This window comes from Dendropsophus ebraccatus, chromosome 1 (assembly GCF_027789765.1).
Source record: "Dendropsophus ebraccatus isolate aDenEbr1 chromosome 1, aDenEbr1.pat, whole genome shotgun sequence".
In the NCBI taxonomy this organism is placed as follows: domain Eukaryota; kingdom Metazoa; phylum Chordata; class Amphibia; order Anura; family Hylidae; genus Dendropsophus; species Dendropsophus ebraccatus.
The window spans coordinates 220,150,195-220,174,382 of NC_091454.1; the positions used below are offsets into that span (position 1 = coordinate 220,150,195).

A 24,188-nucleotide genomic window follows, 5' to 3' on the forward strand; every position below is an offset into this window, starting at 1 on the left:
GCTATCAGGTGTAGAACAGGTCATAGATGTAGATGTAGAATCCTGGAATGAAATAATAAAAACAGTAAAAATTAGTTTATCATAGGGGCATCATGGGGGCTTTTTGGTTAGAATTGTGCCCTTTGGGGTTGTGAGCTCACGGTCACCAAATTGTGTTTGTGTGAGTTTCCTTCCACAATTGGAAACATACTGAGGTTATTTGGAGCGTATCTTAGAATAGATATATGTTTATCCTAGGCAGGTTTTACCTAATTTATTGTAGATTTACATCAAAACTTACAAAAGCAAGCTGAAACCCCATCTCTTAGAACCTACAGTAACCCTGCTGCCATATCATCGTGCATTGACCAGCTGCCCCCCCCCCCCACCTTCTGTCTCCTCCCCTCACCCTGTAGATTGGAACTCCTTATTATACTCACAGTGCTCTGGAATAATAATAATAATAATAATAATAATAATAATAATAATAATAATAGCTTTTATATTTCACTAACCTCATATATGTTTCCCATTTTCCTATGGTATTCACTTTGACTCACTATATATAAGAAGTTCTCGTCCATCCTGGGATTTATGTCCATAATTACACATGTCAGTGATTTCCTGTATATAGACGCTCAGTCCCAGCGCGGATATCATCAGAATATAGGAGGAATACATAATTGTATATAATGATATAATAGGACAATGAGCTGTGTGACCCAAGAGACCATTTTACTTTCTGAGTGTAAAGGTATGTCCACACACCGTTACATATTTATTGTGCTTTATATATTTTTTTATATATTATAAAAATTTGCTTCATAATACAAAATAATAAATGTAATATAATTAAAAATTATACCTGGCTGCAGATGTAGATGTTACAGATAAGTACTCTTCCCCCAGTGAAATGTGGAGCCTCGCTGTACATCATGCACTAACCTACAGTCATTCCAAATGAAGGCTACAGCTTACTGCCCACCAACCACAGCTTCCAGTCTCAGCTCAGGATAAATAAATGGACCATACCCTTTGAAGGGAATTGCTGTTTTCATAACTGTGTCTACAGTATACTAGTGATGAGCGAGTTCTAAAATGCTCGGGTGCTCGTTACTCGAGACAAATATTTCCTGATACTCGGGTGCTCGTTTCGAGTAACGAACCACATTGAAGTCAATGGGAAACGAGCATTTTTTCAGGGGACCCAAGCTCGGCACAGGGAAGGTTGAGTGAAAACTTGTCAACCTCAGCAAATGATGGAAACACCATGGAAAAGGACAGGAAACAGCAGGGGCAGCATGCATGGATGCCTCTGAGGCTGCCTAATTGCACAGTTCTGGGCAACTGCATGGCAGTGATCACACAGTGAACCATTAAAACAGAGGTAGCATATGAACCACCCAAAGACTTAGCCTGACACCACAGAACACCATGGAAATGGACAGGAAACAGCAGGAGCAGCATGCATGGATGCCTCTGAGGCTGCCTAAGCGCAACATTACGCCAAATTCTGTCCAACAGCCTGATGGTCAACCTCAAGACAATAGTGCTGACGGAAACCCAGATGGGCAAGGCACATGCGACCAAGGTCAAAAGCCTGAAGGTCACTTTGAAGGTCAAAGGCCTTGAAGAGTGTTCCCCTGTCAGTGCCTGACAAGCTGACTGCTCCCCTCGTCTCCCTTAATAACTTTTTTAAATTACTAGACTGACCAGGGCTTGGGCATGACACCCCCTGACTACTTTAGCAGGTGGGGTAATTTTTCCAGTATCATGTCACTCACCACTTCTCCCCACCACTTCTGTTCTGGCGATAAAATTTAAAATTATTTATTTATTCAAATTATAATGTGATTTTGAGTTTCAATTAACAATTGAGTTTGAATTCAAGTTAGTTTAAAATTTTGGTTTGACGATAACATGGTATGAAATGGACAATACAATCATCCAATAAAAATAGCTGGATTATGACTAGATTTAGCCTCACACAGTTGTGCATGAGAGGCAAAATCATTGGAGGTAGGAAAGAAGAAATAACAATACAGTCTTCTTAGGCCCCCAAATTTGAATTAATACACTTTTAATCCTTTAAAGAGTATCTAAGAGAGGGCAAGTGCGGAAGTAGTTGGTGTACTTTTTCCACCATTTTCCCTGTCTGTTCCTTTTAGCTGTGGCGTGTATCTTGAAGATACAATAGATGAGCAGACAGCCCTGAAAAATAGTCAAATTCGAGTTCAACTATTAGTCGAATTGAAGTCGATTTGATTTGAAAATTGAAATTGAAGATTAAAAAAAGGGCCATAAAGTTGCCTTCAACAAGCAGCTGGCTACTGCCTTTGAAACAGCTACAAAATGAAAGGATGGCAGAGGACACCCGCAAGTTGTCATCCACCGATTGTATGGTTCAAAATGGACAACACAAGGATCCTAAATTAGGATCCACCATTTTCACTGTCTGTTACTTTTAACTTTGCCAGTGCCTGACAAGCTGACTGCTCCCCTCCTACCCCTTAATAGCTTGTGTTTTTTTAATTACTAGACTGACCAGTAGCTGACAACTGCCTTTGAAACAGATACAAAATGAAAGGACGGCAGAGGACACCCGCAAGTTGATATCCACAGATGATATGGTTCGAAATGGACCAACGATCCTAAATTAGGATCCACCATTTTCACTGTCTGTTCCTTTTAACTTTAACGTGTATCTTGGAAATACAATAGATGACCAGACAGCCCAGCAAAATAGTCGAATTTAAATTAGACTATTAGTCAAACTGAAGTCGATTTGATTTGAAAATTGAAATAGAAGATTAAAAAGAAAAGGCCATAAAGTGGCCTTTAACGAGTAACTGACTACTGCCTTTGAAACACCTGTAAGTTTACACCCACCATTTATATGATTCGAAATGGACAACACAAAACAAGGATCCTAAATTAGGATCCACCATTTTCACTGTCTGTTTCTTTTAACTGTGGCGTGTATCTTGGAGATACAATAGATGCCCTGACAGCCCCGCAAACTAGCACTTGAATTGAAGTTGATTTGATTTGTGGGTAAGTGCTGCTATATGGTGTGTGCCACCTCTTACACAGGGCAATTAACAGTGAGCTTGGATATGCCCTCAGTAAGAAATACGTAAATCATAAGATATACTGGTCACAAAAATTTTTTGGAGGCTGTGGGATACAATCTGTTGGTGGCTGCACCTATACACTCTGATAAAGGTGTCTAACAATCTAACACCACGACTCCCATCATCTATCGGACTACTATCTGTGGCTGATTCGCTCTACGCCAGGCCTCCAGGGACTCCACGCATCGTACCTCAGATGAGTGAAACTTTCTTAGAAATCAGAAAATATAGTGGTCCCACTACTTTTTGGGAGGCTGTGGTATACAATCTGTTGGTGGCTGTAACTATACATTGTTTGACAAACCCTTACACAGGGCTATCAGTAGTGAGCTTAGATATGCCTTGAGTAAGAAATACAGAAATCATAAAATATACTGGTCGTCAGTGTCACACTAGTATTTGGGGGCTGTTGTATAGAGCCTGTGTGTTAATGGTGGTCTGTGGTCTATGGTATCTGTTACACAGTACAATGAGCAGTGAAGTTCTATGCAGGTGTACTACAAATCACAGCAATACAATCTACGACAGCAGCACCACCAGCCACAAAATCATAAAAGAGTACTGAGCACTTCCTAGGGGTCTGTAAGCAACACCTAATGTCCCCTTTCTGCCAGCAGACGGTCACCACAGTGTGCTGCTGAAATCCCTCCCTAACTCTCTCCCTCCCTAATCTCTTCCAGAATACCTCTGAAGTGAGCACTGCCGGCCGCAATTTTTAAATGGCAGGGTCATCTGATCTGGCCAACCAATCGCTGCTATCGACATGTATGGGTCCCACGTGATCGCAGGATGTACCAAAGAGTCTCCTGCATGTTTGTTGGCTAAGAAATTGCACCCAAACCTACAGGAAACGAATGATGAGATTTTCTCGTGGTCGTCCGAGTAACGAGTACCATCGAGTACCCTAATACTCGATGGAGTACCAATCTCGGACGAGCATGTTAGCTCATCACTAATCGTCTTACTTTTTTATTATAATACATTGATTTTTCTGATGGTCAAATCAGGACTACGAGCACAACACAATATAATAAAATATAATAAAAAGTTTAACAAATAATAATTAGCTGTAGATATGGATGTTACAGATGAGTAGTCTTAGTCCATAATGAAGTGTGGATCCCCGCTGTACGGTATATCAGGCACTAATCTATAATGCTGATGGTGGCCTCCAGCTTACCGGTCACCTACTAGAGCTCATGGTCCCAGCTGAGGCTAAATAAAAATTTGGAATGAAATTACTGTTTCCGCAACTGTGTCTATAGCCAGGTCATGTCCTCAAATAGAAGAGTGGGCCTCACCCATCCCAGCAGGTAATCACTAAGAAGTAGCCATAAATCATTAGTCTTCTGCCCACCATGTAGTTTCCATGATGGTCTAGAAACTATATAGAGAGCAGAATCTCCAATTTTAAGCAACTTACAGCAATGTTCCATGCATCGTTGTTAACTGTATGGCCCAAAGTATACATTGTCACTTACAAATCCTCATGGCTTGGCCAGTCTGCATGTATTTCAGGTTGCGTCAGGTTGAATAATCTTTAGTAGAGAGCGATCTGATTTTGTGAACGAGCGGGGAGAAAACCACACCGCAGCACAGTCCAGAAAAAGAGTTAGACTTATAATGGAGCTCTGTGGAGCCTGACTCTTTTTTATAACCCTACTGCTGCAGCGCCGTCCTTTCCCGCTTGTTCACCTGAATCTTAGAGGTCTGAGCACTCAGATCCAGATTGATCAAAACTTTTGACATGCCAAAAGTTTTTTGTAATGACAGGTACATTTTAAGTTCTCTATTGTGTCAGCACACTTTTATAATTCCCCCAGTATCGGACTGGCTCACCAGAGGACCGGAGCATCCTCCAATGGGCCCCCAGCTTTAGAACCTGCACTAACACTGCTTGACAAGTTGTTTCTCACTGTTACTTCTTTATTTAGTAGAAGAAAAAAAAAAACACATCACATAGTCCCAGACAACCTACATGTTTCAGGCTATCAGCCCTTAATCATGGTTGTCATGTACTACATCAACAGTTGTTTAAAACCACTTAGAGTGGGGTCACCCGACATCTCAACCCCTTCCCTGTGGATATGATTAAAAGATGAAAAGCTGTGCAGAACAAAGATTTATAATTCATGTCTACACAACGATTGCAAAACTGGCTACCCTGCCAGATATCCATGCTTCGCTGTGTAATTTCTATGAAAAGTAAAATAAGGAAGGTAAGCTACAAATGCTTTATACTTCCCTAGCTTACTGTTAATAGATTTTATGACTCTAGACTCAGCTTACCTACTACCTAATTATTCTGCTGCTGCTGCTGCTGCTACTACAACTACAACTACTACTACTACTACTACTACTACTACTACTCTAAGGGATGCCAGATTTAAGTGTTATTACTTTATTATAACAAATTTTTCTTTATCTTCCCTGGATCATTTTTTTCAATTCAAATCAGATTCAAGGACTTAATTGGTCAACAAGGGTTAACAGAGTGGTTTTATTTCAATAATTCTTTAATAATCAGGGGCTTAGTGCAAGTCCATAACATAGCATTGCCGCCACTAAACCTCCCACCTCCATCCCTATATTTATACCTGTTGGCATATGGAGAATATATATTTTTATATGACATGGCAACTTTTAACATTCAATAAAATAAAGATGTGGAAAGAGCAATATACAATAACCTTCCGTTTAAAATATCAGTATTCCATCACACGACTCGAAGTGTAAATGTTATAAGAAACACTGAAAACATAGACTAGAGTAAAAATCTGAAATTTTCTAATTGTTAATTACTCAGATTTTTCTGTTTCGCCATCAGATTCTCTCTTGAGTTCATGTTGGGTCTGAATACAATAATAAAACATTTTGGAAAGAACAGGCAAACAACCAGACCCCAGGTTGATGATTGGATAGCAAAGATCTCCATGGCCACAACATATTTTCCTCGAGAACTGAGGGATGCGGGAATGTAGGACATCCAGACACTCAGGAAGGCCAGCATGCTGAAGGTGATGAACTTGGCCTCATTGAAGCTGTCTGGAAGTCTCCTGGCCAAGAAGGCCACAATGAAGCTGATGGAGGCCAGAAGACCAAGGTAGCCAAGCATAGACCAAAAAGCCAAAGGTGACCCTTCATTACACTGAATAATCAGTACTCCTGAATAACTTTCTGAATCGACTTCTGGGAAAGGAGGAGAGATTGTCAGGCACATAATACAAAGAAAGATCTGAATAAGGACACATGAGATGACTATGAGATATGATACACGTGGTCTAGTCCAATGTCTTAGTTGACTACCAGGCCTTGTGGCCTTAAAAGCTATGACTACCATTATGGTTTTGGCCAAGATACAGGAGACACAAAGTGCAAATACAATAGCAAAAGTCACTTGTCTTAAAAGACATAGCCCATACTGAGGATAACCAATAAAGACTAAAGAGCAGAGAAAACAGAGCGATAATGACACCAGGAGAAGACAACTTAAGGAGTAGTTATTGGCCCGAACAATAGGGGTTGTTCTATGGCGAATAAAGAGGCCAAAGATCGCCACAGGAACCAATGATGAGGAAATGCCAATAGCCATTAAGGTGACGCCCAGTGGATCTTCTTGAGAAAGGAATTCTTCGGTCTTGGGAATACAATGATCTTGGGTTGGATTTGGCCACATATCCCACGGGCATTTCATACATTGTAACGAATCTATGAAAAAATTGAAACATTGTGTTACCCGTTTACAAGTTCTTAGGTTCTATGTGTTTCAGAAAGATGCAAAGAATGGACTAAGAGTGCTAATATTTTTGTTTGTTTGTTTCTTACCTGTGTGGTTGGCTATTTCTCCATTTGGACATGGTATACATTGGAAACAGCATGAAGGTTGCCCTTTTCTAGATGCTTTTCTGAAGCCTGGTGGACAACTGGAGCTGCAGACTGAAACAGGGACCTGGAAAGGAATTTTATAAGTAGAATATATGCAAATAATTTGCAGCTAACAGTATGAATAAGAAAAGTCATCTAAATCTCTTTATCTTTAAATCTAGTCTGTGGTCAGAAATACGATGAAGTCATTTTAAACCCTATATACAGTATAAATTCCATGAGGTTTACTATTGTAATGAGCTAGAATTCTGTTTGTGGTCACACATAATTTTGTAATCTACTTCAGCCATTTAAACTTATTTTCAGCAGTTTTTAGACACTTTCCCCTATGTCTAAAAATAGTTTAATATGTATGGAGATGTACCATAGGAAGTCTTTATCGGCAAATCAATCACAAAAAGCACTAGACCTAGAAGAGGCCTCAAGCTTCCATGACAATAGGTACATGAATGCACCACTAATGACAATTCTAAACTCTTTAGTTGCTTACTTTAAATGACCAGCATCCCTAATATTTATTGGTCTAGCATTATGCAGATAAAGTTAGATATCTAATTGATGCAGAATATCAGTATTTTTTTGCTAAAAATGTTCAATCCTCACCCCGTTGTGTCCGGCTCCCCACTGTACTTGACTGGTGTTGATAGTGAATATGTTCCCACTGGTTATACTGGTATCATAGCTGCCAACTTTGACTTGCTGGAGTTTACCTTCAGAGCTCAGCTGCCAGTTCACTATATCATACACAGCAGGTGGATCTCCGTTCTCATCAAAAAAAAGTTGTCTACCATCGGACATGTTCATATGTAACTTCTTCATATAGTGCAATAACTGTGAGGAAATGGTACAACATTGGTCTTCATTCAACTGCCTAAGTACTGTACATTCAGGTCTTGAGGGGGTTGTTCAGGATTAAGTCATACCTTCTACCAAATATAGCACCACATCTGTCCAGATGCTGCATATGGTATTGAATTGTGGTATCAGCTGCCTTGAAATCAATGGAACTTAGCTTCAATAACAATAATTTAAAAAGAGAAAAAAGAAAAAAAAAATAGATTCATCTAGCGCTTTACGGCCAAAGGATGTACGGAAAATGTTAATAAGGTCAGGGCTCTGCACTCTTCCAGAACACTCCTTACCTTTCCCCATCTACAATGCCTCAAACAGTAATAATGTCCCTCTTGATGTCCAGTACAGTAAAGTGGGTAGGCAAGCAAGTGCATTGAGGGAAAAGGATAGGAAAAATAGCAAACCAATTAGAAATAGCAGGCTCTCCTTCATGAGATAGCTAGGTTGCTTCAATAAGTAGAGATGTGTCCCCATTAGGTAGGAGTCTCCAGTAGATAACATCACGCTTGGGTAATTGTTCCTAGTAGATAATATTCCACATTAGTTAAATGTCCCCATTAGGTAGGTGCCCTTAGTGGATAATATGCTTCATTAGGCAGATGCCTTAATAGATAATATGACCCAATAGGTGCATTTCTCCAATACATAATATTCCACATTAGATATATATGTCCCCAATAGATAATATGACAATAGGTAGGTGTTTCCGGTAGATGATATTCCTTATTGCAAAAGTGTCCCCAGTAGATAGTATGCCCCATTAGGCAGGTTCCCCAGTAGATAATATGCCCCATTAGGCACGTGTCTCTAGTAGACAATATTCCCCATTATGCAGGTGTCACCAGTACATATGATCTCCAATTAATTAGTACTACAGCTCCTGAACCCTTTGCTCAAGCCCCACACAGACACATAAGTCTTCAGGGACCGCACTCAACTCTCCACTGATTCTACCTAAGCCTCATCTCGTCCAACCTAAGATGTCTTACCATTAACACAATTATATATTTAGGTATTTATTGGAGACAGTATATCTATATGACTATAGGGTCCATGCCAAGCATTTGCCTTATGGCCTCTTACAGGTTTCTTAAAGTTTTTACATCTTAAACAAAACAAATGAAAATAATTGCATGGACAAAAACTTCTACTGTTCTATAGGTTATATACATCATACATCATACATACTGTAAATCCATGGTGGTTTAAACATCTCCAAACTTTCAATGAGCTCACACTAACCTGCCAAGGCTTAAAGTTTTCGATATCAGCACATGTTCTATTGGGGAACGGTCCATCCCCCTTCTTGCATTTACCCAAATCGCTTAGAGCTTTTGCTACCACATGAACTGCTGTATAGACATTGTATGTTGCCCGTGCAGTAGAGACATCGTTGAAATTGCTCTGGATGCTCACAAGACTCTCATGGCCTGTACATTCTTTTATCGTTGAGTTTGATGTGACTTCAGGAGATGTCTGGTCTTGAAATTTGCAGCCAAAAACTTGTTCCCAGAAAATTTTTATGTATTGGTTTCCCACAGCCATGGATGGATTGATCTTGTTGAGGAAATCTACAAATCCCGGCATGTTTCCACTATGGACAGCAAAACCAATTGTTCCGAGAAGAAGTCTTGAATATTTATTTACTGATAAGAAAGATGAAGTAGCCCAAGACTCACTAGTAATCAATACTTTTCCTGTGACATTCTGCCTCATCATCTCATCTAGTACAAAGCTTAGGTCTATATCATAAGAGAAGATGACCACCACTGTGGCTGTTGAGTCTTTAACCACCTGAACAATATGTGGGGCGTTTCGATCTTGCCGACTAGAGATTATGGTCTCCGTGAAGGCCACACAGGCTTCAGCTTTTAGTAAATCCCTTTTGACCATTTGGACAGCTTGCTGCCCATAATCATTATCGATGGCCAACAGACCAATCCAGGTCCATCCAAAGTGTAATACCAGCTGTGCTAGACCCCGAGATTGGAAGGCATCACTGGGGACTGTTCTAAAGAATGATCTGAACTGGATACGGTTACTTAGTATAGAACTTGTGGCAAAATTACTAATCTGTTGGAAGATTGAATAATATCAGTAAGAACGGAGATTCACAAACATTAATATCTTCCTTTACATAACATGTGCCACGTAATGACAAAAGACTCAAATAGTCATTTCTTAATTCTTAAAAATGAAAAAAATTAACATTACTAAGACGTAAGGTCACATCATTGAAATAAATATATCTAATTCTTGATAAGCCCTTTATCTCATATTCATAAAATATCTTATAAAAATGTTGACATTTTTAGATATTTTTGTCTGTAAAAAGGACTAAATGAGCCTCAAAAACAGTGTGTGAGCTAAATTTTACAAGTGACCAGCTTATCAAACACTAGACACCTATAAACCCATCCGGTAAGAATGTAAGAAAAGATAAAAATTCACTGATATATACAAGAAAACGTTATTGAAAGTATCGCAAAAATAACAAGGACAAAGAAAAACAAAAACATCTATAAAAACAAAGACCTGGGAGGTGGGAGACCATACAAGAGGACAGGTATATGTTTTAAAATTAAAGTGCAAGTGCAAATCTTAAGTACTAATAATATAGCTCATTGCAGCCAGGTTGTAAACCATATTGTAAAGTGCAAATGCTAGGATATGTACAAAACCACAGTCTGCATAGCTAAATAACCTAAAATATAAGCAGGTGCACATAAACAAAGTTACCCGGGAATACAGTTCCCAAAGCCTCAGGCCTCCCACCTCACACTCCTCCAACGTCGTTTCGCTATTGGCTTCTTCAGGGAGTGATGAGGGGGAGACCCAGAGGATGTTAAATAGTGCGCCCTGATAGCCCAGCTTATCAAACAGTGTGGGCCACCAAATGTAGGGAAACTAGCAAGAGTGATTAGTTTTCTTAGTTTTAGGCTATGTGTTTACATTACCTAAGAGACCAGCCGTTCCGTGACCCGGCCGGGTCATGAAACGGCCGGTCTCTGCAGAGATCCTCCCGGCTATTATTGCAATACCAGCCAGATGATCTTTCCGGCCGCAATGTTCTGATGCGGGGGCATCAGCGCCCGCCCGCATCAGAACTCTCATAGCACACAATGAAGCAAGTGGCCGGAGCCACTCCCATCATTGTGTGAACCGACAGGTCTTTCTGCGGCCTCAATTCACTGAATTGCGGCCGCAGAAAACTAACATGTCAGTTCTTTGCAGCGCCGCACGGGATCCTGTCCAGAGAGTATACGATGTGTTTGCGCTCCATTCGGGATCCCATTGAAGAATAGGCAGTGTTCCACACCATACAAAGTATGGTCGTTGTTGCCGATGGCAACAACGGCCATGCTTTTGCACTCTGTGAACATAGCCTTAAACCATTTGTCCACCAATGGATTGGTGTATGACCTTTATGCTTCTCTGTAATACATCCTCTGAGGTTCTGAGTTGTTTTTGCATCGAAGCAAGGTTTACACTAATCAATCTTTTATGAAAAGAACAAACCAATAACCAAGTTGTATATTTAATATGTAAAGTCTTGTAAACCCCATACTTCTGATCCTGTCTCTTTCATTGCCTATAAACTCTTTAACATAGAGGGTGAATGGCTTTATACTAAAAGAATGATGTCAATAAAGACCACATCAGAGGAAGCAAGAACCTGTGAGATCTCAACATCTTAGGAACTTATCAACTATTAAATCCTTCAAATGTCATAGAGATCTGTAGTGTTATAGGTAGGGATGGTCCAAACCGAGTTCGGTTCGGGTTCGTACGAACCCGAACGCTCGGCAATGATTCCCGCTGTCTGCCCTCTCCGTGGAGAGGGTGGATACAGCGGGAGGACCGCCTGGAAAACTGGGATACAGCCATAGCCATAGGCTGTATCCCAATTTTCCAGGCGGTCCTTCCGCAGTATCCACGCGCTGCACGGAGCGGGCAGACATCGGGAATCTGATGCCGAGCGTTCGGGTTCATACGAACCTGAACCTCGGCAGTTTTGGACCATCCCTAGTTATAGGTGCCCCAGCACTTACTTGTGGATACCTGTAGAGACCCAGTATATGAGCCATTGAAATTGAGTTTGTAGATGTAGAATCTCCGATCACCGCGGCCAACTGGGTGTCCTGGTTACATCGATAGTTGGGCAGAGAATTTTCATATCCACTCAACAAGTGCAAAGTTCCTAAAATGGATCTCTGGAGATCTATACAAGAGTCAAAGATCTGGAATCCCAAGGTGATATTGGGCAAAACATTTTGGGCAATTTCCTTCACAGCGAAATGCACAGCTTGAGCACGCTGATAGTTAATTAGTGTTAAGCTGAGGACAACACAGACAAGTTAATGTTTCCTGATTATTTTTAGGAAGATAATTAAAAAATGTAATTGTTAAAGCGAGCTGGTCACCCTGATTAGGTACATCCCTCCAGTAGGTAGGAGTGCAGACAATTATTACTCCCCACCATGTAGTTTCATCCAGCCGATCTCTGCAAAGATCATCCTGGCCGGTACTGCAGTACCAGGCGGATGATCTTTATGGCCGTAGAGTTCTGATTCGGGCCCGCATCAGGACTTCCCATAGCACACTGTGAAGCAAGCGACCTACTTTTACGCTGTGTGAACATAGCCTAAAACTGATTTCAGACTAAAATGTTAAGTGATGCAGCAAAAACCAAATAAATCTTTGCTTAGTCACAGAATACCACTGCATGCACATGTTAACAAGCACATGAAGAGGAAACTGGTGCTCAAAATAGTAAGAATTCAGGCCTAATGCCCTTAATTCCCCAGTAATAACAAACCATTGTCCTAGCCTTTTTCTTGGACAATAGGCCAAAAGTCTCTGGGAAATTGCCTAATTTGTTTAGTCTTCCCCCATAATGTTGGTGAAGCTTAGACAAATAAAAAATTGAAGGCTCCTATCAGTCAACACAGATATTTCTAGCTGGTTCAAGGACCATAACCCTGGTATTCTTTTATTTGTGTTTCTTGCCTTGTACTGTATGATTAGTATGGGAAGCCAAACGTGATCAGTAAGAGACGTAACATGTAGATCCTAGGTCCCAGTAGAAACCTTTAACAAGCCTCCACCTACCATATGCCATGTATAATACTGGTATTTTCTTAGAGTTATATACACAAGACTGGAAGATCCTATGAATACAATAGTAGCTGATCTGAACTCCTAACAAGCATCTGTACAGTAGATAAGAAACAAGCCTTACGTCTTACAGATGGCAGGACTAGGTCTCTCCTTGTAATTGATAATTGGGTAGATTTTGTCCACGTAAATATCGAAAACTACCCCGATTATTATCTTCCCATCCAAGGATATGCCTGGCGTCAATTCGCTGAGGGTCAGTCTGCAACTAGATTCAATACAATTGAAGAAGTGTAAGATATAGAGCATGAACCGAAGCCACATTGTCTGTAAAATGTATGGTGTTAGCTGTAGAACTGGTCATAGATGGAGATGGAAAACCCTGCAATAAAATAATAAGTTAGTTTATCTTGAGAAGCATCATGGTGGCTCAGTAGTGTTAGTTAGTATAATCTGTGTGCAGTTTGTACTATATGTTCTCCATGTGTTTGTGTGTGGGTCATCCCACATGATAAAAATGCACTACAAAATAAATTTAGGTGTAAGTCCCAGTGGGAATAGAGTGCCAAGCTCGGTACTGTGATGAGGAATATGTTGGCACTATGTAAACCAAGGTATTGGTGTGAGGTTATCTAATCTGAAATCATCTATGATTGTTCCTGCAGGTAGAACATGACATAAGGTCATCCCCAATAACATACACTCACCGGCCACTTTATTAGGTACACCTGTCCAACTGCACGTTAACACTTAATTTCTAATCAGCCAATCACATGGCGGCAACTCAGTGCATTTAGGCATGTAGACATGGTCAAGACAACCTCCTGCAGTTCAAACCGAGCATCAGTATGGGGAAGAAAGGTGATTTGAGTGCCTTTGAACGTGGCATGGTTGTTGGTGCCAGAAGGGCTGGTCTGAGTATTTCAGAAACTGCTGATCTACTGGGATTTTCACGCACAACCATCTCTAGGGTTTACAGAGAATGGTCCGAAAAAGAATAAACATCCAGTGAGCGTCAGTTCTGTGGGCGGAAATGCCTTGTTGATGCCAGAGGTCAGAGGAGAATGGGCAGACTGGTTCGAGCTGATAGAAAGGCAACAGTGACTCAAATAGCCAACCGTTACAACCAAGGTAGGCAGAAGAGCATCTCTGAACGCACAGTATGTCGAACCTTGAGGCAGATGGGCTACAGCAGCAGAAGACCACCCGTTACTAGCATGGTGTACCTAATAAAGTGGCCGGTGAGTGTATATACCCCCTCCTCTATGCTCTTATCTCCAGTCTGCTATTCCTCACCTCTCAAGGATATCACCTAAAGAGCTATTAATTCTGCAATTACAGGAAACAGTTCGCCCAATTCCCAGCAGCCAACCAGAGACCCCTAGAGTAGACTTCATAAGCAAAAGAGAGCTAGGTCTGAGGAGCTGGCCAAGATACTTAGTTATGCCAGCTAAAAAGAGAAAACTACACATGAAGTTCTGCAATATAAAGGCACATAGCATAGTACAATCCATGATAGGCTTAGATAGATCTGCAAAATTGGGTCAGAACAAAACAATTAAAGTCCGCACATTCATTCTTGTTCACACTATGCAGTTTGAACAAAGCCATGGCTAACAGTAAATACAAAACAGAAAATGCTGCAGCAAAGAGCAAGTGCCATATAACATTTTAGTTTTTTTAGAAAAAAAAAATACATTTTTAGAAATCTTTTTGGAAAAATCTTTTTAAAAAATCTTTTGAAAAAAATTAGGTTCTTAGCAGACGGTTTGATCCAACTAAATGTACCAACTCACCACGTTAAGGTGCCCTCAGAGAGTTAGACCTACACTAACAATGGTCTCTCTCGTACTATAAGTCTACATATCTGGGCATGCAAGAGCAACATAACTGTGTAGCCCACCTGCAGGAGCTGGGTGAAGTGCACAGCTATAAAGAGGGAGCCACCCCCACCTGTGAAACATAACAAAACAATTAAAGCCCGCACATTCATTTATTTATTTTTTTTTCCAAAAGATTTTTCAAAAATATTTTTCTAAAAAGATTTTTCAAAAAAAGTTTTTCTAAAAAAAAAATAAAATTTTATATGGCACTTGCTCTTTGCTGCAGCATTTCCTGTTTTGTATTTACTGCAAAATACGGTATCACAAATGAAAGTTACACCTGCTCAGAAGTACATTCAGGGGACATTTATGAAACCTGCGATCATAGCGTATGCCAGGAAGAAAGAGCAGAGGAAGCAAGTGTAGATTTTGTACACCAGGTGCAGGGTCGGTTGAATGACGCATGCCTCATAGTTAATTCTGCCAAGAAAAGGGGGTACTAGTACCTCAGTCTTGATAAATCCCCCCCTCCCCCCAAATATCTCATGAATGTCATTTTTCCTTCTTCATATAAACACCCAACATCACATCAATTCTCAAAAAGCCAACCTGTCATCCTTGTCCAGCTACTGACCCCTTTTCTCCCTTTCGCCTCAAAACTTCTTGGGGTAGCTTCACACTTACAGTATTGCAGCGGATTACATGTGAAGCTACCCTTAAACAAAATTTCCACTTTAAACTGTCCACCCAGTTTCCATCCCTCTCTCATTGACCACCTACAATATGATTTCCTTGCCCACCATTCCACGGATGTGTGCGCTGCTAAAGCCTCAAGCTAATACTATGTGCTCCTTCTCCTTGACCTATCCTCTGCTTTACAAATAAATGATAAGAATAGTAATTAGTACATCTAAGTGTTCTATGCCACTCACCTCATATATCTCTTGTAATTTCTTCTAGTATTCCTGTATACTCACTATATATAAGAAGCTCTTGTCCATGCTGGGAATTACACATTCATTGAATTCTCCTACATAGATACTAAGTCCCAGAGCGGATGTCATCATCTTCGGAGTATAGGAGAAATAGATAATTATATATAATGATATACTGAGGCAAAGAGCTGCGTGACCCGAAGGACCTCTTGATTGTAATACATTGAATTTTCTGATGCAAGCGCATAGAATATAATACAGAATATAATAAAATATAATAAGGTTTAATAAATGATACTTCACTGCAGATACACATATTACAGATAAGCAGTCTTTTCACAATGAAATGTGAAGCCTCTTTGTATATCATGCTTTACCATACACATAGCATTCCTGATGATGGCCTACAGCTAACTGGTCACCTTCTACACCTCCTGGTACCAGCTGAGGCCAAAACACTGAAAAAATAAATGGAAATAAGAAAATTTCTGATTGTTAATAACTCAGATTTTTTTGTTTTGTCATCAATTTCTCTCTTGAGTTCATGTCGGGTTTGACTACAATAATGAAACATTTTGGAAGGAACATGCAAATAACTAGACCCCAGGTTGATGATTGGATAGCAAAGATCTCCATGGCCACAATATATTTTCCTCGGGAACTGAGGGATGCGGGAATGTAGGACATCCAGACACTCAGGAAGGCCAGCATGCTGAAGGTGATGAACTTGGCCTCATTGAAGCTGTCTGGAAGTCTCCTGGCCAAGAAGGCCACAATGAAGCTGATGAAGGCCAGAAGACCAAGGTAGCCAAGCATAGACCAAAAAGCCAAAGGTGACCCTTCATTACACTGAATAATCAGTACTCCTGAATTACTTTCTGATTTATATTCTAGGAAGGGAGGAGAGAATGTCAACCACATAATACAGAGAAAGGTCTGAATGAGGATACATGAGATTACTATGAGATATGACACATGTGGTTTTGTCCATTTAATATGATGACTACCAGGCTTTCTGGCCTTAAATGCTATGACTACCATAATGGTTTTGGCCAAGATACAGGAGACACAAAGTGCAAATACAACACCAAAAGTCACTTGTTTTAAAAGACAGATCTCATACTGGGGATAACCAATAAAGACTAAGGAGCAGAGAAAACAGAGTGATAATGACACCAGGAGAAGACAACTTAAGGAGTAGTTATTGGCCCGAACAATGGGGGTTGTTCTATAGCGAATAAAAAGTCCAAAGATCCCAACAGGAACCAATGATGAGGAGATGCCAGTAGCCATTAAGGTGATGCCCAGCAGATCATCATGTGAAAGGAATTCTTGGATCTTCAAAACACAATTATCTTCGGTCTGATTTGGCCACATAAGCCACGGGCATTTTGTACATTGTAGTGAATCTGTAAAAAAAAAAAAAGTGTTTAAGTGATGGACTTAAATTTCTACAGTACGTTATGTTTCCAAAAAGGCTTTAAGAATGGAAAGCCTGGTGGACAACTGGGGCTACAAACCAAAACAGGGGCCTGGGGAGGATTTTTTTAAGGAAAAATTATTTTCAAATAATTTGCAGGTAATGACTTAAAGAAGAAAAGTCATGTACCAATCTCCTAATCTTAAAATCTAAATTTGCCATACCAGTAGTAAGCTTTCCCTGCTATGGATCATGACACAAAAAGAATGTTGTCATTATCAGGCCTGCACAGTTTATATATAATGAGACAGATTTACTATTGTAAATCTGGAATTCTTTTTTTTTGTTCACACATAATCTCATAACCTAGAGGCCATGTCTTAACCTCTTAAGGACCCATGACGTACCGGTACGCTGGTCCTTTAAGAGGGCGAAGCGGACCGGCCGCATGTGATCGGGAGAAATGGCCTGCAGAAATACACTGCAGGCCATCTCTCCCTGTCGGCATGGGGGGTTGTTAACCCCCCCCCCCATGCCGACAATCGCTGCTATTGGCTGATCAGTTCAGATCGACCAATAATGGCGATCGGAACCTTTCCGGGCCATCGGTGACCCGATGACCCGGAAAATAATTGCGTAATGGTGTAATGGCGCCGCGTTCTGATCGCCGTGACCGGTGATCAAAGTCCCCAAAAATGATAAATACCTGGGTAGGTAGCTAGGTAGCTGAGGGGTCCAGAGCAGGTATTTGGCCATACTCACCGGATCTCGGGGTCCCGATAGGTGTCTTCTGGGTTCCGTGACGTCATCTTCCGTTCGGCTCTTCATCTTTTTCCGTCGGCGCCTCGGATGTCCTCGACTTTTTTTTGGCGCTCTGCTGCCCTCTAGCGGCTGAAAAGTGTAATACACTTATCAGCAGCTATAGGGATGTTCAGCATGTAGTAAATGTTTTTACGACGCTGAGTGTTGATCTGCATCGCACGTAAGTGCGCTGCTAACCAGCAACTCCTCCTTTTTGGCGTAGGGTGTTTTTTTCTATATCCTATAGCCACGGTCTGCTGATAAGTGCCGCACATTAGTGCGGCATTTATCAGCAACACCATTTTTGTCGTAGGATTTTTTTTATACTGAATGTTAAAAAAAACGTAAAAAACACTACATTACACTACACTATATTAAATAAAGTTTTACACTACACCACTACATACCCCATATACCAATCCCTATATAAAAATGGCCCCCAGGGCGTTTTCGGTGTCAGACACATACGCTATTATTGCCTCCGACACTGAAACAGCCAGTGAGGATGAATGGGGGGATCCTTCTTTCCTCCATTCATCCTCATCCACATCATCCAAACACGTGTCTGGGGGTAGCGTAGCATACGCTGCCCCCCAGACACGTCTTTTCCGCCAGTACCGTCCCAAAAAGAGATGACGGTATGGCATGAAATTCTACAAACTCTGTGAGAGTACCTCAGGGTACACTTACAGATTTACGGTACGTGCACACTGCGGAATGGCGAAGGATAACCCTTTGTGCATTCCACAGCTGGCACCCACCAGCGGACTGATGCAGGCGTGTGTCTCCACCCATGTCATAGACTCCATCCTATGCATGGGCGGATTCCATTGTCCGTCCAAAGAATTAACACATTGGACGGAGAGCGGAATCCGCCCGTGCATAGAATGGAGTCTATGACACGGACGGAGACGCGCGCCCGCATCAGTCTTCCGGTGGGTGCCAGCTGCGGAATGCACAAAGGGTTATCCTTCGCCGTTCCGCAGTGTGCACGCACCCTTAGGCTAGGTTCACACTATGTATGTGTGCGGATGTATTTTTTGTGCGGCTGTAAATGTGCGGATGAAACTACGGCCGTGGGAAAAAATAGACATGCGGCAGAAAACATACGGTCATTTACTTGGAAATCTGGTTCAACTAAAAATAACAAATAAAATCTTAAGAAAGTGATGCAAACACCTCTGGATGCATCTGGGAAAGCAGGGAAACAGTTTACATGAATTGCTATTACCAGAGTTTGCGATCCTCTGCACTAATGCCGATGTCTCTCATGGTTAATCTAGTAAAATAATAAAACACATTTTCGTTGTAATAAAGTCCCTTTCGTTGTTCAATAATTAAATTTAAACTAATCCATCATTTTGCAATTAAATATACTGTTAAAATAAATATATATATAAATAAATGTATATTTATATATATTTATTTTTTGACAGTATATTTAATTGCAAAATGATGGATTTGTTAGAATTAAATTATTGAACAACGAAACTGATTTTATTTCAACGAAAATGTGTTTTATTAATTAAATATTAATTAGTACAGGAAGCTCCATAAGCCGTTAATTCATATTGCCGGCAAAAGAGCATTCTGTACTAATCATCACTTAACTTTAATGAAAACATCAAATGTTTCTTCTAATTATGTTATCACAATAGCATTATTAGAAGAAACATTTAGAATTATATGTGCGCTCAGCTGATTGGCTGATCGGCTGAGCGCACATATAATTAGCGGGTCCGCAGCACAGTGACTTCATTGTACTGCGGACCAGCGAAGAGGACACATCGGGGTGAGTATAGAGCTCTCCCCACCCCCTCCCCAGCACTGCACCCCTCCCAGCAAGGAAGGGGGGTCACTTAACCCCTTCCTTGCTGGGATGGGTGCAGTCTGACATCAGTCTGGTCCCCAAGGGGTTAAGGGGGATGCAATACATCCTCCCTTAACCCCTTGGGGACCAGACTGTAAGCAGCGATCTGTAAAGATGCTGCATACTGTAAGGAGCACAACACCGCTCACAATGATGGGTGTTGTGCTCCTGTTTGTGTTTTTTTGTGTGTTTCTCCCTTTTTGTTTCTCAGATATCGGTATCCTGGGGATTACGTCGGATTCGGTGGACTACGTCGATGACCAGCTTTTTTTTTTTTTTTAATAAAATGGTCAATGAGGGGTGTGGGGGTGTTTTTATTTGAATAAAAAAAATTTTAACTTGTGTCTTGTCTTTATTTCTTCACTTTATAGACTTAGTAGTGGAAGCCGTCTAATAAACGGAATCCATTACTAAGTTGGGGCCTAGTGTTAGCCGGTATAAAATGGCTAACACTAACCCCCTATTATTACCCCAGTACCCAATGCCACCAGGGGTACTGGGAAGAGCCGGGTGCCAGTGGTCCCGGAGTGTCAAAATTGGTGCTCCTGGACCGGGCGGCAGCAGGCTGGTAAGATTTAGGCTGGGGAGGGCCTAAACCAATGGCTCTTCCCACCCTGGTGTTACCAGGCTGCTGTCGTTTGGTTTTTAACCCGGCTGGTTATAAAAATAGGGGGGACCCTATGCGTTTTTTAAAATTATTTATTTATTTATTTAAAAAAAAAACGCATAGGGTCCGCCCTATTTTTATAACCAGCCGGGTGGGAAAAGCCATTGGTTTAGGCCCTTCCCAGCCTAAATCTTACCAGCCTGCTGCCGCCCGGTCCACGAGAGCCAATTTTGACGCTCCGGGACCACTGGCACTTTCACGGCCGCGGCGGCGTCCCGTGTTCCGGGCCGCCGCCGCGACCTCCTCCTACCCCATGCAGCCGCCGGGGTCCTTGTGCAGGGACCCGGCGCTGCTGCTAGTTCGGCAGCTGGGGGCGCCTCACCTCTCCTCCGCTCCTGTCTCCGTCTGTGCCAGCCGGCGCGCGCTTCCCCGCCACCTAGGGCGCGCACGCGCCGGCTGTCTCAGGTTTAAAGGGCCAGTCCGCCCCTAATTGGTGTTGCACACAATCAGTCCCTATAAATTCCAACCCTGCCCCACTACAGGTGTTGGAGCCTCTACATGCTTCCCATAGCGTTTGGCCCAGCTCCCTGTTGTTCCTGATTCCTATCCGCTACCTGGTCCCTAGTCCCTGTTCCTGATTCCTATCCGCTACCTGGTCCCTAGTCCTTGTCCCTGGTTCCTGCTCCCCTGTTACACCATTGCTCCTGTGTTCAGCCTTTCACCTGTGGTTATGCCTACAGACCTCTGCCAGCACCATCTCCTGGCTACTGCTCCTGCCACACCTCGCCTGCCGTCACTAGCAACCAAGCCAGGGGTAGCGACCTGGGGGTCGCCTGCCGCAGCAAGTCCATCCCGCCTTGCGGCGGGCTCTGGTGAAAACCAGCGGCCCCTTAGACTCCGCTCCCTGGTGAGGTTAGTGCCATCGCTGGTGACGGTCCAGTGGATCCACTACTCCAGGCATTACAGGCACCCGGCTCTTCCCAGTACCCCTGGTGGCATTGGGTACTGGGGTAATAATAGGGGGTTAGTGTTAGCCATTTTATGCCGGCTAACACTAGGCCCCAACTTAGTAATGGATTCCGTCTATTAGACGGCTTCCACTTCTAAGTCTATAAAGTAAAGAAATAAAGACAAGACACAAGTTAAATTTTTTTTTATTCAAATAAAAACACCCCCACACCCCTCATTGACCATTTTATTTAAAAAAAAAAAAAAAACGCTGGTCATCGACGTAGTCCACGGAATCCGACGTAATCCCCAGGATACCGATATCTGAAAAACAAAAAGGGAGAAACACACAAAAAACACACAAACAGGAGCACAACACCCATCATTGTAAGCGGTGTTGTGCTCCTTACAGTATGCAGCATCTTTACAGATCGCTGCTTACAGTCTGGCCCCCAAGAGGTTAAGGGAGGATGTATTGCATCCCCCTTAACCCCTTGGGGGCCAGATTGATGTCAGACTGCACCCATCCCAGCAAGGAAGGGGTTAACTGACCCCCCCTTCCTTGCTGGGAGGGGTGCAGTGCTGGGGAGGGGGTGGGGAGAGCTCTATTCTCACCCCGATGTGTCCTTTTCGCTGGTCCGCAGCACAATGAAGTCACTGTACTGCGGACCGGCTCTTTATATGTGCGCTCAGCCAATCAGCCAATCAGCTGAGCGCACACATAATTCTAAATGTTTCTTCTAATAATGCTATTGTGATAACATAATTAGAAGAAACATTTAATGTTTTCATTAAAGTAAAGTGATGATTAGTACAGAATGCTCTATTGCCGGCAATATGAATTAACGGCTTATGGAGCTTCCTGTACTAATTAATATTTAATTAATAAAACACATTTTCGATGAAATAAATTCAGTTTCGTTGTTCAATAATTTAATTCTAACGAATCCATCATTGTGCTATTAAATATACTGTCAAAAAATAAATATATATATAAATATACATTATTCATATATATTTATTTTAACAGTATAATTGCAAAATGATGGATTCGTTAGAATTAAATTATTGAACAACGAAAGGGACTTTATTACTAAGAAAATGTGTTTTATTAATTTAATATATTAACTATTAGAGGCATCGGCATTCGGCATCATTGCCGGCTATTTTTGAAGTACTCCGTACGGACCGCCTGTCAATCCACGGCCGCGTTTCCAGCCGCAAACAATGGTCTTGTTCATTTTTTACGGGTCCGTTTACGATCGGACCGTAGATTCATACATAGTGTGCACTGTGCAGCCGTATATCCTATACTTTCCAGCGTACGCATGAACCACCAAAAATACCGCTGCACAATTACAGCCGCATATACAGCCGCACACACTCATATAGTCTGAACCCGGCCTCTGAGTGTATGAAGGAAGGGACACCCGAATGCAGCCCCAAGATGCCCCCCCATCCTCGGAGTTAGTGGGAAGATCGTTCGGGAACTGATCTTTCCACTGCTGGATAAAGGATACCACCGGTATGGATAACTTTTATACCAGCACCCCCTCTTCCGGTCCCTCGCTGCCCGAGCTACTGTAGCTTGCAGCACAATCCGAAAATATCAGAATCAGTAATAGAGCCCTAATATTTAACAGCCATTGAGCGGACCCAGGACAACATTTTCCAGGTGACGTCCCCCACACTGGAAAACAGGAGACCCCAGAAGAAGTGCAGAGTGTGGCGGATCCTGTGGGGGATCAGGAAGGACACCATTTTCCAGTGTGACACCTGTCCTGATCTGCATACAGGATCGCTTCAAGGCGTACCACACGTCATTGGAGTTCTACATTTTCTAAATTCTGTCCCTTATTCCTATTTCAGGGGTCACGTTGATCCAGGGATTATTCTGATTGCCATTTTTGAGTCGGAAAGGAATTTTTTCCCTGTGATGAGCCTACTGTTGTCTGCCTTACGAGGGTTTTATGCCTTCCTCTGGATCAACACAGGTTGAATTTGATGGACACCTGTAATTTTCAACCTTATAAACTAATAATTGGCCTAATACCCCCAAATAAATTAGAATTGTCCCTTTTCCCAGCTAAATAGGTATGGCCGCCATTTCCATTAGAGGATGCCATGATGCAATTACAAAGCCTCTGTGCATCCAGGACAGTAGAAACCCCCCACAAGTGACCCCATTCTGGAAACCGTAAACGCTTAGTCTGGTTATGGACCAACTGCGTGATTTCACTCAATTGTGAGCAATGTATCGGATACAACCAATTCCCACTTCCTTGGCTCATACAACTTCATTCGTAGTGTATCCTGTAATGACTAGACGTATGTTCATGTGAGTATATAGTATTAGAAAAACAACAACTCACGTTTAGTAGTCTTCACTTCGACTTGGATTTATTTTTGCTTGATTGCAAGGTTTGGCTGCGTGTGATCAGAACACTGGAGCTCGCTGGAGGCTAGGCGTCCTCTCCCTACTGCGCGACGTTTCGGAAGGCGTAGCTTCCTTACTCATGCGCACAGGTGAGCGGTACCTGCTCAGCTAAGTACCGACGTCTGAACTCACATGTGACCTCTGGCATTATAAGTCATAGACATACAAATATAAAAATATTGTTACTCCTTTACATGGCACATAATAAATCCACATTTTACATGATAAGCTATATATGTATTGTTATATATATGACGCCGTCTACTCGGGGATGAATATTATTATAGGTACGCCTTGAAGCTACACACTTCATTTAAACCAGATGGTTCCACGCTCTCTAGCTTTCTTATCCAGTATGTCTCCCGTTGTAGTAACAGCT

The 24,188-nt window shown here is 41.9% G+C and overlaps 1 protein-coding gene across 1 annotated transcript; it reads right to left on the reverse strand.

Annotated features, from left to right (window-relative positions):
• Positions 1-4: 4 nt before the first annotated feature.
• Positions 5-17,596, reverse strand: LOC138784607 (vomeronasal type-2 receptor 1-like). The gene is made up of 11 exons (XM_069960232.1): positions 17,554-17,596; positions 16,329-16,616; positions 16,104-16,184; positions 14,265-14,418; positions 13,093-13,236; positions 11,903-12,188; positions 9,093-9,923; positions 7,629-7,829; positions 6,939-7,062; positions 5,916-6,821; positions 5-42 (listed from the first exon to the last, which is right to left on the reverse strand). The coding sequence occupies exons 1-11, from the start codon at positions 17,594-17,596 to the stop codon at positions 5-7; spliced, it is 3,096 nt and encodes a 1,031-aa protein (XP_069816333.1).
• Positions 17,597-24,188: the final 6,592 nt, after the last annotated feature.